Source organism: Capsicum annuum, chromosome 1 (genome assembly GCF_002878395.1).
Source record: "Capsicum annuum cultivar UCD-10X-F1 chromosome 1, UCD10Xv1.1, whole genome shotgun sequence".
Taxonomy (NCBI): Eukaryota; Viridiplantae; Streptophyta; class Magnoliopsida; order Solanales; family Solanaceae; genus Capsicum; species Capsicum annuum.
The window spans coordinates 206,306,343-206,319,089 of record NC_061111.1 but is presented as its reverse complement, the minus strand read 5'-3'; the positions used below and the strand labels follow the sequence as shown (position 1 = coordinate 206,319,089).

The 12,747-nt window shown below is 35.7% G+C and overlaps 2 protein-coding genes across 13 annotated transcripts; both read left to right on the top strand.

The window, feature by feature from the left end:
- Positions 1-919: 919 nt before the first annotated feature.
- Positions 920-9,527, top strand: LOC107848608 (B3 domain-containing protein REM8-like). Of its 12 annotated transcripts, none has more exons than XM_047408602.1 (10): positions 920-1,123; positions 1,757-1,881; positions 2,459-2,547; positions 3,555-3,864; positions 4,628-4,707; positions 4,799-5,030; positions 5,353-5,502; positions 5,832-5,962; positions 6,088-6,319; positions 9,211-9,290. In XM_047408602.1, the coding sequence occupies exons 3-8, from the start codon at positions 2,482-2,484 to the stop codon at positions 5,855-5,857; spliced, it is 864 nt and encodes a 287-aa protein (XP_047264558.1). In that variant the 5' UTR covers positions 920-1,123; positions 1,757-1,881; positions 2,459-2,481; the 3' UTR covers positions 5,858-5,962; positions 6,088-6,319; positions 9,211-9,290. The 12 variants fall into 12 exon arrangements, with proteins under 12 accessions (XP_047264558.1, XP_047264578.1, XP_047264560.1 ...); XM_047408604.1 differs by lacking the exon at positions 920-1,123 and adding an exon at positions 1,470-1,591; XM_047408610.1 differs by lacking the exon at positions 920-1,123 and adding an exon at positions 1,478-1,496.
- Positions 6,043-11,318, top strand: LOC107853148 (B3 domain-containing protein REM10). The gene is made up of 4 exons (XM_047412693.1): positions 6,043-6,319; positions 9,211-9,290; positions 9,471-9,702; positions 11,236-11,318. The coding sequence occupies exons 1-4, from the start codon at positions 6,043-6,045 to the stop codon at positions 11,316-11,318; spliced, it is 672 nt and encodes a 223-aa protein (XP_047268649.1).
- The last annotated feature ends 1,429 nt before the right edge of the window (positions 11,319-12,747 follow it).

Below are 12,747 nucleotides of genomic sequence, written 5' to 3'. Positions count from 1 at the left end.
ACGATTTTTACGGTGTGTTACATATTTTCACAAGTTCAAGCCATGGAAACAACCTTTTATAAAAATGCATGGTAACATTGCGTATAATAAACTCGTGATTTAGTCCTTTTCCGAACTTCTGCATAGCGGGAGCTTTAGTGCAATGGGCTGCCTTTTTTATTTGTTTCGAAGACAATAGATGACAAGCATAAGGAATTTAGTTTTTTTTTTTATTATTATTTATATAGGGAAAAAGGTGCCAAAAATACCTATACCTTGGCAAAATTTGCAATTACGCATCCTGAACTTTGCAGGGGTCGTAACTTTGCGGGGGTCTTACGACCCCCCTGAATTATTTTTTATCATATTTAATTGGCATATATTTGACACTTAGACTACTACGTGTATTTCACGCACATTGAGTGCATGAGAAAAAAAGTATGATAATAGGCAAATATATGCCAGTTAAATACGGTAATAAATAGTCTAGAACTTAAATACATAAAAAGTTAAAAATACATAAATAATGTGACACTTCCATAGATTGTTAACGTCTAGAACTCTGAAAATCATGATTATTAAATTATCAAGTTAAGAAGAATAACTAAATCAACCTAAAATTTAAGTGTGCATCCACTAAAATTCGTCAAGTTCAGGATTGAAACTCTAGGGGAGAAGGATGGATGTTGGTATTTTGATATAGAGAATGAGCACTTGATGGGATCCACAACTTTACATATTTGGCCAGAAAAAAAATAGCTTTAAATAATTAATTAATTAACTTAAAGGATAAAAATACATAAATAATGTGACATGGACAAGAGAATTTATGGGTATATATATACAAATTGGTAATTTTAATATGGAGAATGAGTGCTTGATGGGACCCACAACTTCACATCTGTTCAAATTTCACTTTGGAATGTCATCTGCTTTACACAGTCCATTGCCCTTTACTTTCTGTTTTTCCATCTAATTCTCAGTATGGTTTTGCCATTCGTTAGAATTATATATAGGTATTAATTACATAAAAATTCTAAATGGACCCACAATTTTCCATGTGGTCAAATTTCTCTCTATTTGGATCAACAATGTTCAACTTTTCTCTGAGAGTCTACAAAATGACATCTGCTTTACTTACTTGGTACATTTACTGTTACATATTTAATATATACTCGTCCGTTTCAAATTAATCGTTTCAAATTAAGATCACATATTAATTAAAAAATAATAAATAATATATCTAATTTACCGTAGTACCTCTATTAAAATGATGTTTACATTTTAGTTTGAAAAAAAAGTAATTACTGCAAAGGATAAAACATGAAAAAAAAAAATTGTCTCTTCTTGATTAATGAAAAAAAATAAGTAAAATGAAAATTAAATTAGGAAATTTGGGACGGAGGTATATATATATATATATATATATATATGATACAGATTCGAGCTATGGAAACTAAAGCCTAGACGTTATTGGTAAAGTTGTCGTAATGTGACCCTCTTACAATAAATACAATGTAAGAGTATATATATGGACCCTTGTTGATTGGTCCTTTCTGAGATTCCGCACATATAAGTTCAGATTTCAATAATTGTTAGAAATTTATATATGGTACATATTTCCATAACTGCTACAATATTAGGATTTTCCTGTATATGTAAAGTCTTGGTGTAATTGGTAAAGTTGTTTCTCGAGCTGTGGAAAATGTCTCTCGCTTAAATACAAATATATGTAAAGCCTTGGTGTAATTGCTAAAGCTATTTTCATTTGATGCAGGTTCGAGCCTTGGAAAATGCTTCTCGCATAAATTCAAATATATGTAAAGCCTTGGTGTAATTGGTAAAGCTATTTTCATGTGATACAGGTTAGAGCGTGAAAAATGCCTCTCGCATAAATAAAAGGTAAGACTGTGTACATAGACCCTTGAGGATTGGTTCATATAAGTTCAGATTTCAATAGTTTTTAGAAATTTATATATAGTAGATTTTTCCAATACATGTTAAGTCTTGGTGTAATTGATAAAGCTATTTCCATGTGATATAGGCTTGAGCCGTGGAAATTGCCTCTAGCATAAATATAAGATAAAATTGTGTACATAGACTCAATTCCGCACATATAAGTTCAGATTTCAATAATTTTTTAGAAATTTATATATGGTAGATATTTCCATAACTGCTACAGTATTAGATTTTTCATATATATGTAAAGTCTTTGCATAATTGGTAAGGTTGTCTCCATTTGACATAGGTTTGAACCGTAAAAATTGCCTCTCGGATAAATAAAAGGTAAGATTGTGTGCGATAAACCCTTGTGGGCCGCCTTCCTCAGATCCCACACATATAAGTTCAATTTAGTGATTTTTCATACATGTGTGCTTTGTGTAAAAAAATGTTACTAGAATTCTTCAAGTCTCACTTGCTAAGTCCCATGAAAATCAATTATATTAACTGAAGTTTCAAACTTTCAATTGCAAAACAGAAAGGGGCATTTGGTTGATTGCCATGAAAATCCCTCCAAAGAAACCTCATTTTTTCAAACCCCTTCAGAAAGGTTTCAAGCATGGTCTAGTAAGTTATCCCTTCTGTTTCTTTTTTTCAGTCTAATCTTTGCCTACTATTTGTTGCATATATGATACAAAAATGGAAGAATTTGTCCCAGAAAATATAACACACTAAAATTTTAAAGCTATAGTTCTTTTAAAGATTTTATAATTCATATTTAACTGGGTAGTGGCCTCTGTGGTGGACAAGCTAAGGGAAGCGAGACTGAGATGGTTTGGATATGTAAAAAGGAGATGCACAAATGCGCAAGTTAGGAGGTGTGAGAGATTGCGTATAGTGGGTAGTATGAGAGGTAGAGTTAGGCCAAAGAAGTATTGGGAAGAGGTGATTAGACAGGATTTGGCATAGCTTTAGCTCACTTAAGAGATGATCTTAGATAGGAGGGTATGGAGGTCGCGGATTAGGGTAGAAGGTTAGTACGTAACTGTCATTTTGACTTGTCTTTTGATAGGTTTATGCGTGGTGGGAGCTTGGGAGCACTGGGGCTGTTGTAGTATTAGACTTATACATGTATTTCTTTTCAGTTATCGCACTTTCTCGTTGTTGTTACTGTTTCTTTTCTTTGTAGGCTCTATACTGCCTTCCTTATTGATTGACATGTTTCACTGTTGTATTTCCTTTTCGTATATACTTTGATTTGTTGTACTTGAGCCGAGGGTTTTTTGGAAAGAGCTTCTCTACCTCCCCGAGGTAGAGGTAAGGTTAGGTACACTTTACCCTCCCTAAACCCACTTGTGGGATTACACGGGTTATGTTGTTGTTGTAGTATATTTAACTGTTTAGTTCTTATGAGTGTTATTCCTTGAGCCGGTGGTCTATCGGAAACAACCTCTCTATCTCCATGGTCGGGGGTAAGGACAATGTACGGTCTATCCTCCTCAGACCCCACTTTGTGGGATTATACCGACCTTCTTGTTGTTGTATATTTAACGGGGTGGAGAAAGAGTACAGTTTCAGGTACTAAACAAAACAAAATGATAGTACTTATTGGGCAAGTTCATGTTGTACTGCAGAAAATTCCTACAGGTTTCTTGAAGTATCTGAAGGGACAAGATCAAATTGAACATGCAGTACTGAGAAAGGGGGTAAAAAATTGGTTGGTGAAGGTGAACTGCGGCCGATTCGAAGCAGGTTGGGCTGCATTTGTAGAAGAACATGATTTGCAATTGGGAGATTTGTTGATTTTCAGACATGAAGGAGACATGGAATTTAAAGTTTCCATCTTTGATTCAAGTCATTGCAACAGAGAGTATGCAGAGTATCTGCAGGAAGAAGAAGGATCCGATAATGTTGAAGAAATTTCCAAGAATTTTAAATTGAAAGGTAACATCTTTAGAATCCCTTAATCTTCACTAATGATGGCTACATAATAATAATTTAAGCATTTCATGTGTAAACAGTGTAATTTTCCGCTGAAAGAGGTTCATCGGGTTCAGATGAACCCACTCAACCCCACCTGGCCCCGCCTTAGTAGTGGCGATTTTCACCTATATTTTCTTTACTTGTCCAGTCACCCGTAACAACAGCCCCATATTCAGCCGTCCCATTTCAAATATGGTTAACTAATCTCACACTTTCTCAATCTCCAACACAATGGTTAAAAATGAGTTGAATGCCGTTTCAAATTTGTGTGGAGTTCTAGCTTTCCTACTGGTTTAAGCTATTACTTGTTGTACCTGATACAACCAGAAGTGATCAAGGTTAAAGTAGTTAATCTAGGAGTAGAAACTTGAAGAAGATGATTGCTAAATCATGGAATGAACCCAGAATTGTAGCTGAGGAGAGAAATGCATATAAAGAGAGAAGAAACTGATCTTATTTCATGAATGAATCCATTTACCTGTTTACAGTATATTTATAGGTAACCAGTCCATTTGCCACAACTAATCTTAACATAAGTTTCAACTTGTTTAGCTAAAAAACACTAACTAATAGTAAGGTGGACGTTTAGACGCTATTCATGTTTTGATTGTAATAATTTTTGTCATACCTATTTTTTTTGACATGGATATGTCTATAACTAACAATTTCATAGCCAAATTGAACGTCTGTATCATGTCATCAAGCAAACTGTTTCCCCATGCAGATGCTGGTACTCACAACCCTTGCGATCAATCTCATTTTGAGTGCACTGTCAAACCATATTGTATTTCAAATGGTTACTTGGTAAGTCTCAAAGAACCCTTCTCAGTTTATTGGAGTTATTTACAGAAAATATGAAATGTATCATATGTGCGAGTTGTTATAACCATTTCAGCGCCTTCCTAAAGAATTTGCAATGGAAAACAATCTCATCAACAAGAAACGTTGTCTGATTATCAGAGATGAAAGACAAAGATCATGGAATTTAAGGCTAGCTACCCATAATTCTAGAGTCCATATATTTGGAGGATGGTCTAAATTCCGCATTGCGAATGACTTAAAGGAGGGAGATTATATGATGTTTGAGGTTATTGCTGATGGAGAAAAACCAATATGGAAATTTCACGGTAAACTTTTTCAATTTTAGCAACCTTTTTTTTTCAATGATCCTTTAACTTTTTTATATACATCATGACACTATATTGCATCTTTGTCAAAATTATTGTGTTTGGTTCTCCATACTATCAAATAAATTGAGTCTATCATTAACGGTCTCTCTACCTCCATGGTAGGGATAAGATCTGCATACTCTCTACCCTCCCCAAACCACATTCTGCGGGATTGGGTTTTGTTGTTGGTTCTCCATACTGTAAAACATGTTCTTTACTATAACCAACCCTTTTAATAATTATAATGCCTCGGATATTCCATTAACGTTACCTGGCCCAGGAAAGGATAAGAAAGGGCAATCTCCTAGAGGACCCTCCTTTGCTCTATCTAACTCGGCATGCGCTCCTTCCGGCCCTGCGAGAAACCAAGCAAACAGGTGGAAATGTGAGTTCAAAGGTAAGGGATCTTTAGAGTCCGACCGAGATGCAGGTTAGTCCTCCACTTTTCTGGTGATATATTGTGACAATAAGTATAATGCAGCAGTTTATGATTTTACAAAGAAATTAGAGCTTCGAAACAGTAGATCAACATATTGTAGTTACTGAAAAGAACAATAATCAACTGCCCTGTATTATAGTACAATTAGTTTATACTTGATGAATTGCAAGTTGATAACCTCAACCTTGAAATAAGCTCAATTTAATTTTGGATTAAATTAGCCAAAAGATGGGATGCATGCACCATTCACACTTTAATTGTAATCTTTTTGTCATATTTGATTTTTTGACACGGATTTGTTACAATTAACAATGTAACAGACAAACCAACCTCCAACGTCGTGTGAACAAGAAAGGTTTTTCCCAAGGAAGAATCTGCAACGCACAGCTCTTTTGGTCAATCTCATTTTGTATGCATTGTCAGGCCGTATTGCCTTTCAAAGAATCACTTGGTGAGTCTGTAAAGGAAACATCTGCATCATTTTCTTTATTGCCCACTCTTTGTTTATTGGAGTAGTGATACAGCGAAAATATGAAGCTGATGGTGCAAATTGTTATAACTTATAAACCATTTCAGTACCTTCCTAAACGATTTGCTCGGGAAAATGGTCTCATCAACAAGAAATGTGATTTGGTCATTAGCGATGAAAGACAAAGATCATGGAATTTAAAGTTGAATACCTACAATCATGGAGTCTATATTAGAGAGGGGTGGCATGGACTTTGTGTTGATAATGACTTGAAAGAGGGAGATTGCATAAAGTTTGAGGTTGTTACTAATGGAGGGAAACCAATCTGGAAATTTCATGGCAAGTTTTTCATTTAAGCAACCTCTTATTTTTCTAACAATGTTATGTCTTTGTTATATGCACTGTGACACTATATTACATCTTGTATAAATCTATGTATTGTTGTATTTTGTTATTTGGAACTTTAAAAAATATTCTTCATAAGCAGCTACCATTTTCAAAAATTTACCCAACCAAACACTGGAAAATGATTTATGAAATGGTTGTTTTTCTGAAACGTTTTCTATGGAAGTACTATTTTCATAAACTTTTGAACGACGAGGGGGACAAAGGTTACGTGTTGGGGTCTTGGAGAATCTGAGGAGTGTCGCGATTTTGATTATTGTAGGCATATCAAGGTCGAGGAGGTCAAGAGAGCTATTCGCAGGATGTGACAGGGTAGGACGATGGGGCCAGACGAGATTCCAGTGGATTTTTGGAAGAGCATTAGTGGGGCAGGTTTGGAGTGGTTGACAAGGTTGTTTAACATTATTTTTGGGGCGGCGAAGATGCCTGAAGTGTGGAGGTGGAGTACGATGATTCCAGTGTATAAGAACAAGGGAGACATCTAGAGTTGCAATAACTATAGAGGTATTAAGTTGTTGATTCATACTATGAAGGTTTGGGAAAGGGTGGTAGAGTTGAGGATGAGAAGGATCGTGACGAACTCTGAGAATCAGTTCGGTTTCATGTCAGGTCGCTCGACCACTGAGGCCATTTACCTTGTGAGGAGATTAGTGGAGCAATTTTGGGAGAGGAAGAAGGACTTGCACATGGTGTTTATTGATCTTAAGAAGGCATATGACAGAATTTCCAGAGAGATTCTGTGGAGGTGCTCGGAGGTTAGAGGGCTGCCCGTGGCGTACACTAGGTCGATTCAAGATATGTATGATGGTGCAAAGACTCGTGTAAGGACGGTAGGTGGAGACTCGAAGCACTTGCCAGTTTTGATTGGGCTGCACCAGGGATCAGCTCTTAGCCCATTTTTATTTTCCTTGGTGATGGATGTTTTGACGCGACATATTCAAGGGGAGGTGCCTTGGTGTATGTTATTTGCAGATGATGTGGTACTGATTAACGAGACTCAGGTGGAGTTAATGATAAGTTGGAGATTTGGAGACAGACGCTTGAGTCTAAAGGATTTCGGTTAAGTAGAACCAAGACGGAGTACTTAGAGTGTAAGTTCAGTGATGTGTCGTAGGAGGCTAGAGTGGTTGTGAAGCTGGATTCTCAGGCCATTCAGAAGAGGGACAGTTTCAAGTATCCGGGGTCTATGATTCAGGGCAATGGTGAGATTGACCAGGATGTCACGCATCGCATTAGGACAGGGTGGTTGAAATGGAGGCTCGCTTCGGGAGTTCTATGTGATAAGAAGGTGCCCCCGAAGCTTAAAGGTAAGTTCTACAGAGTGGTAGTCCGGCCGGCTATGTTGTATGGAGCGGAGTATTAGCTAGTTAAGAACTCCCACACCCAAAAGTTGAAGGTGGCGGAGATGTGAATGTTGCGATGAATGTGTGGACATACCAGGAAAGATAGGGTGAGGAATGAGATTATTCGGGAGAAGATGGGAGTTGCCTCGGTGGAGGACAAGATGCGTGAAGTGAGGTTACGTTGGTTCGATCACGTGTTGAGGAGGGGCTTTGATGCTCCACTGCGGAGGTGCGACACACTGGCTACGGATGGTTTTAGGCGGGGTAGAGGTAGACCGAAGGAATATTGGAGGGAGGTGATTAGGCATGATATGGAGCAGTTACAGCTTACGGAGGACATGACCCTTGATAGGAAGGTGTGGAGGAAGCATATTAGGGTAGAGGGTTAGGGGGTGGGAGTGCGTCGGTAATAGTAGGGGAGCATTCTTTTGTGTCTAGAGTTTCTTGTTCGTGGTGTTGTGGCTGTAGTATTATCGTGTGGCTATTTTGCATACCGTACTAGTTTATATGCACTTATCTTTGGTGTTTGTTATACTGTTAGTTTATTTTGCGTACCGTACTAGTTTATGTGCACTTATCTTTTGTGTTTGGTATACTATTATCGGTCCTAAGCCGAGGGTCTATCGGAAACAACCTCTCTACTTCACCTAAGGTAGTGGTATGATCTACGTATACTCTACCCTCCCCAGGCCCCACTATGTGGGAATACACTGGGTATGTTGTTGTTGTTTTCTATGGAAGTAAAATGTAGTAGCAACAATTTAGTTGTATAAGCAAATAGGGCCTTATTTATGCACCCCTTTTGTACATTGTATGGAACGCGTTACATACTGTTGTACTTGCTTTTTAAATAGGTTTCTTTTTAGTTGTTATAAGACTAGTGTTTCATCTTTCATAGGCTAAATCCAAAGTGAAGGGGCAGTTTGCTCTGTTTACTCCCTCAAGTTTATATATTGAGTCCTCTAAATTAAGGCCCCAGGTTCCATCCGGATAAATTTTCGTGTTTTGTTACTTGAAAAATTAAAAGAAAATTTATGTAGGTTAAACAATATTTAACAAATAATATATAGAGGAAGGGGAGCCCGGGAGTAACTGGTAAAGTTGATGTCATGACCAGGGGTTAGGTTTGCGTACATCATACCCTCCATGGACTCCACTTGTGGGATTACACTGGGTATGTTGTTGTTATAGTTCTTTTTCTTGAAAAGAGTAAAACAGCAGTGTAGAAAATAGTTCTGTAAAATCCCTTTCTTGTGAATGTGTGTGTTTTGGTTAGTTAAGATGGTTTTCTGTGAGTTCTTTCTCAACCTTTCTAGACCGTCAGTTTTTGTAATTTCATAAAAATTTTGCTTAAAGAGCAAGAGATGCAATATTTTTGACGATAAAAAAGAAGAGATGCAATATTTCAGCAGGTAAAACCACTTTTAGACCTTTTAAACTCTAGTGAAATGTATCATCAAAGTCTTGCATGTCCCTATGCAGGAGCTGCCAATCACAAGCCTTTTGGTCAATCACATTTTGTATGCATTGTTAGACGCTATTGCCTCGTCAATGATTTCTTGGTAAGTCTCTAAAATTTATGTTACAAAGTACGTTGAAGAATACCATTTTCCCCTCTTTGTTTCTTGGTGAAAACCTTAAGTATACCACTCTTTAATTATCTGTGCAATTGGTTATAAACCGTGTGGGAATTCACTGGGTATGTTGTTGTTGTTGTTGTTGTTGGTTATAAACCGTTTCAGGTCATTCCTACAAAATTTGAACTTGCAAATGGTCTCTCCAACAAGAGATGTGATTTGATTATTAGAGATGAAAGGGAAAGATCGTGGAATGTTAAGCTACGTTCTTCTGGCAATCGTGTATGTATCAGAGGTGGATGGGACGAATTCCGTGATGCAAATTTCTTAAAGAAAGGAGATTGCATAATGTTTGAGGTTGTTTCTAATGGAAACACACCAATATGGAAATACAATGGTAAGTTTCCTCATTTAAGCACGACATGTTTTGCAATCATCTTATGTGCACATAAGTTATGATTCTTTTTGGTATATCTCTTGGATGAAGCAACTTTCTTAAATGGACAAAAGTACTTTGCATTCTAAGAGTGCATAATTCCTTTTCATCTTTTCGCTGGCTTTTATCTGTATATACGTATCATTCCCTCTGAACTCATTCATGAAAAATATTTATTTTTTGGTAGAATACATTTGACATCCTATGAAATATGGCTTATGAAGAAACAAAATAATTCATAAACTCCTTTTTCTTTCTGTGTGAGAAGATTGCTGCATCTTTCATAGTGCAATTTGCTCTGTTCATTCACACAATGTTGAACATTGAGTTCGTTAAGGCCATGACTCTTGGTTTTGTTGAGGAGAGATTTTCTACCTTCCCACATTAGGAGATCATTGAAGAAGTTTTTGTGAAAAATCATGTAACTTTAAAGCGATATTCAACAACATACCCAGGATAGTCCTCAATTGGGGTCCTGGGAGGGTGGAGTGTATGCAGACCTTACCCCTACTTTAAAATAATATTCAACGAAGAAATATCTATAAAAATCATTTTCCCTTGAAAGAAAAATAAGTTGTGTTATTTTTCTTACCTAGGTAGTTTTCTTCCTCAAGTTTTCTGGAAAATCATTTATAGGCACTCTAGAAACATGCCTATGGCTTAAATCACATCCTAATTCATACCTAAATCTTTGAACTTTATTTTTAAATCATAGTTCTCTTTTCCTTAATTCTTTAGGGCTCATTAAGTAAGAAGGATAAGGGATATCTTATTTCGGGATTAATTTTAGGATGAGTTTATCTTATGTTCGGTAGGGACAAAATCACGGGATAACTTATCCTGAAATTGTAGTGTTATTTTTATCTCTCGTTGAAGGTGGAATAACAATCCTGGGATAACTAATCTCGGGATAAGTTATCCCGAATAACTTGTTCCTCAACCAAACGAGCCCTTAATTCTTTCAAACTGACTTGGAACCCTAAAGAAATTTCAAGGAAGTCCTATTTATGTATAGCAAGGGCTCTCCTAGTTATTGAATTTGCCAATGTTGCTATAATAGGAGATCTGTGAGACTCTGTTAGCTAGTATGATTGTATGATGTTTCTGCACAAGAGTCTGAGCTAATGCTAAGGGAAATGTAAAGTTTTGGTAGAAAACTCTTTGTTAGACTAGTTGCTCTTCCTACTTAATTGGTTCTTATGCTATGTTGCTCGTACTCTTTAAAAAAGTTGATGGGTGCATGTCTGATCCTCCAAAAGTAGTGTATTTTTGGAGGATCCGGCACAGGTCCATTAGATTTCTCTGCCACATCTACTTGGACTTACATGAATTTCTTTGAAAGATGCAGGAACTTTTCTTTGACAATCACTTTCTTATTTATCCAACTGCAAAATATATTACACTAAACTCTCATTTAATTTATGTGATATATATTGATACTTGATTATGCTTGTAAAATCTCCTAACAACTATGTTTTGTTTTGAAAATTGTAGGTAAATTCTGGGGAGGATGCCAAACATCGCAAAAGACATTGACAAAACAATATGAAGCAGTTGGAGATGGGAAAGGAAATTAGGCACAAAAGTAGTGCATTTTTTAAGGATCTGGCACAAATGTGACAACAGTTTAGGAGAGTCGGGGCAACATGACATTTTGCTAAATCTACTGTATGATGTGTTTTACTTCTGCTTTCAAAATATCCCTTCATGCATGAATAGTAATTAGATTATATGGTAGCCTTTGTTGATTCCTGTATAAATGAATGTTCCAAATGCCAATTATATCCTTTCATCACTTTCTTTTATTTCATCGTCCCATTTTACTCGGCCCTGTACTAAAATTAGATTTTTTATTTTACTTGTCCGAAAGGAAACTCAGTTGTAGACATAACATTTATGAAACTCTACAAGATGAGCCTAATCATGTTATATTCTTGGAAGCTATTCTAATCTACATTCTAGTTCAGAGCCTATTCTACCTAAATCCTAAATTACATCTATTTAAAGGATAATAAATTTCTTGAAGAAACACCTCTAAAATTAAAATTTTTTGAGATATTCATAAAGAGATCAAGGCTCCAAAATATTGTCTTTATCAAATAAGTTGCCGCACAATATTCTTTGTAGTCAAATATATCGCAATAAGGTTCAAATCATTTTACATTTGAGAATACGCTATTGATGATCCTTCAATTACAGAAAAAAAAAAAAAAAAAAGAGAATAGTCAAGGAAGGAATAGACAAAAATTCTTGTTTCTTAATAGACAAAAAATTTTATTTCTTCATATTTTATTTGTGATTGAAATTTGTTTTCCACGAATTAAAATTTATTGCAAATACCAGTATACAAAGCATCTCGCATTCCCACGGGTACTCAAAAGGGCCATTAAAGGGATATGACGTAGTCAATCTACTCTAAGCAAACATTAATAGTTGCTTTCTTTGACTCAAATCCTGACCTTTATGTCGCGGGGAGATAATTTTCATGTTGGTACAACGCCCCTTCTTTTTCCTTCTTCATTTTTGCTCATCAGAAATTATTTTCTTTCAATACTACAATTAGTGTTAAATGATTATGTAAAATAATAATAGTTAAATTTAAATTTTTAAGGCATAACTAATCTATATATAAATATAAAAGAGAATCATGACCCTGCTGATGTGACGTGTTAGAATCAAGAAATCCTATTTATCTTTTACTTCATTTTTTTTTGACATTTTCTTCATTTTTTCCTCTCATCCGAATACAATTTTTTTTTTCTTCTCTTCTTATTTCTTCCGTAATTCTATTTTAAGAAGCCCAAAAATCAGTTTTCGTAACTTCTGGTGCATTTTATAACTGCTATAATTGCCTCATTAATTGTCCACCTAATTGCACATTTATGTTTTTTATTATTTATAACTTAAGACATGAATAAAACTTTCACTCAAAAAATGCAAAAGTTATTGTAATTTTTTACGAAAAAAAAAGGTAGCTCAAAAAATTTTAAGCATGGAAAATTTTTC

What these genes read in the sequence shown, in the direction of transcription:
- LOC107853148 (XM_047412693.1), top strand. Translation starts at nt 6,043, where the DNA reads ATGAAGCTGATGGTGCAAATTGTTATAACTTATAAACCATTTCAGTAC. An exon ending in ACCAATCTGGAAATTTCATG is followed by an intron (nt 6,320 to 9,210) that starts GCAAGTTTTTCA and finishes GTCCCTATGCAG; the next exon opens with GAGCTGCCAATCACAAGCCT. An exon ending in GCCTCGTCAATGATTTCTTG is followed by an intron (nt 9,291 to 9,470) that starts GTAAGTCTCTAA and finishes AAACCGTTTCAG; the next exon opens with GTCATTCCTACAAAATTTGA.
- LOC107848608 (XM_047408613.1), top strand. Translation starts at nt 2,482, where the DNA reads ATGAAAATCCCTCCAAAGAAACCTCATTTTTTCAAACCCCTTCAGAAA. An exon ending in AAGGTTTCAAGCATGGTCTA is followed by an intron (nt 2,548 to 3,554) that starts GTAAGTTATCCC and finishes GTTGTACTGCAG; the next exon opens with AAAATTCCTACAGGTTTCTT. An exon ending in ACCAATATGGAAATTTCACG is followed by an intron (nt 5,031 to 5,352) that starts GTAAACTTTTTC and finishes TACCTGGCCCAG; the next exon opens with GAAAGGATAAGAAAGGGCAA.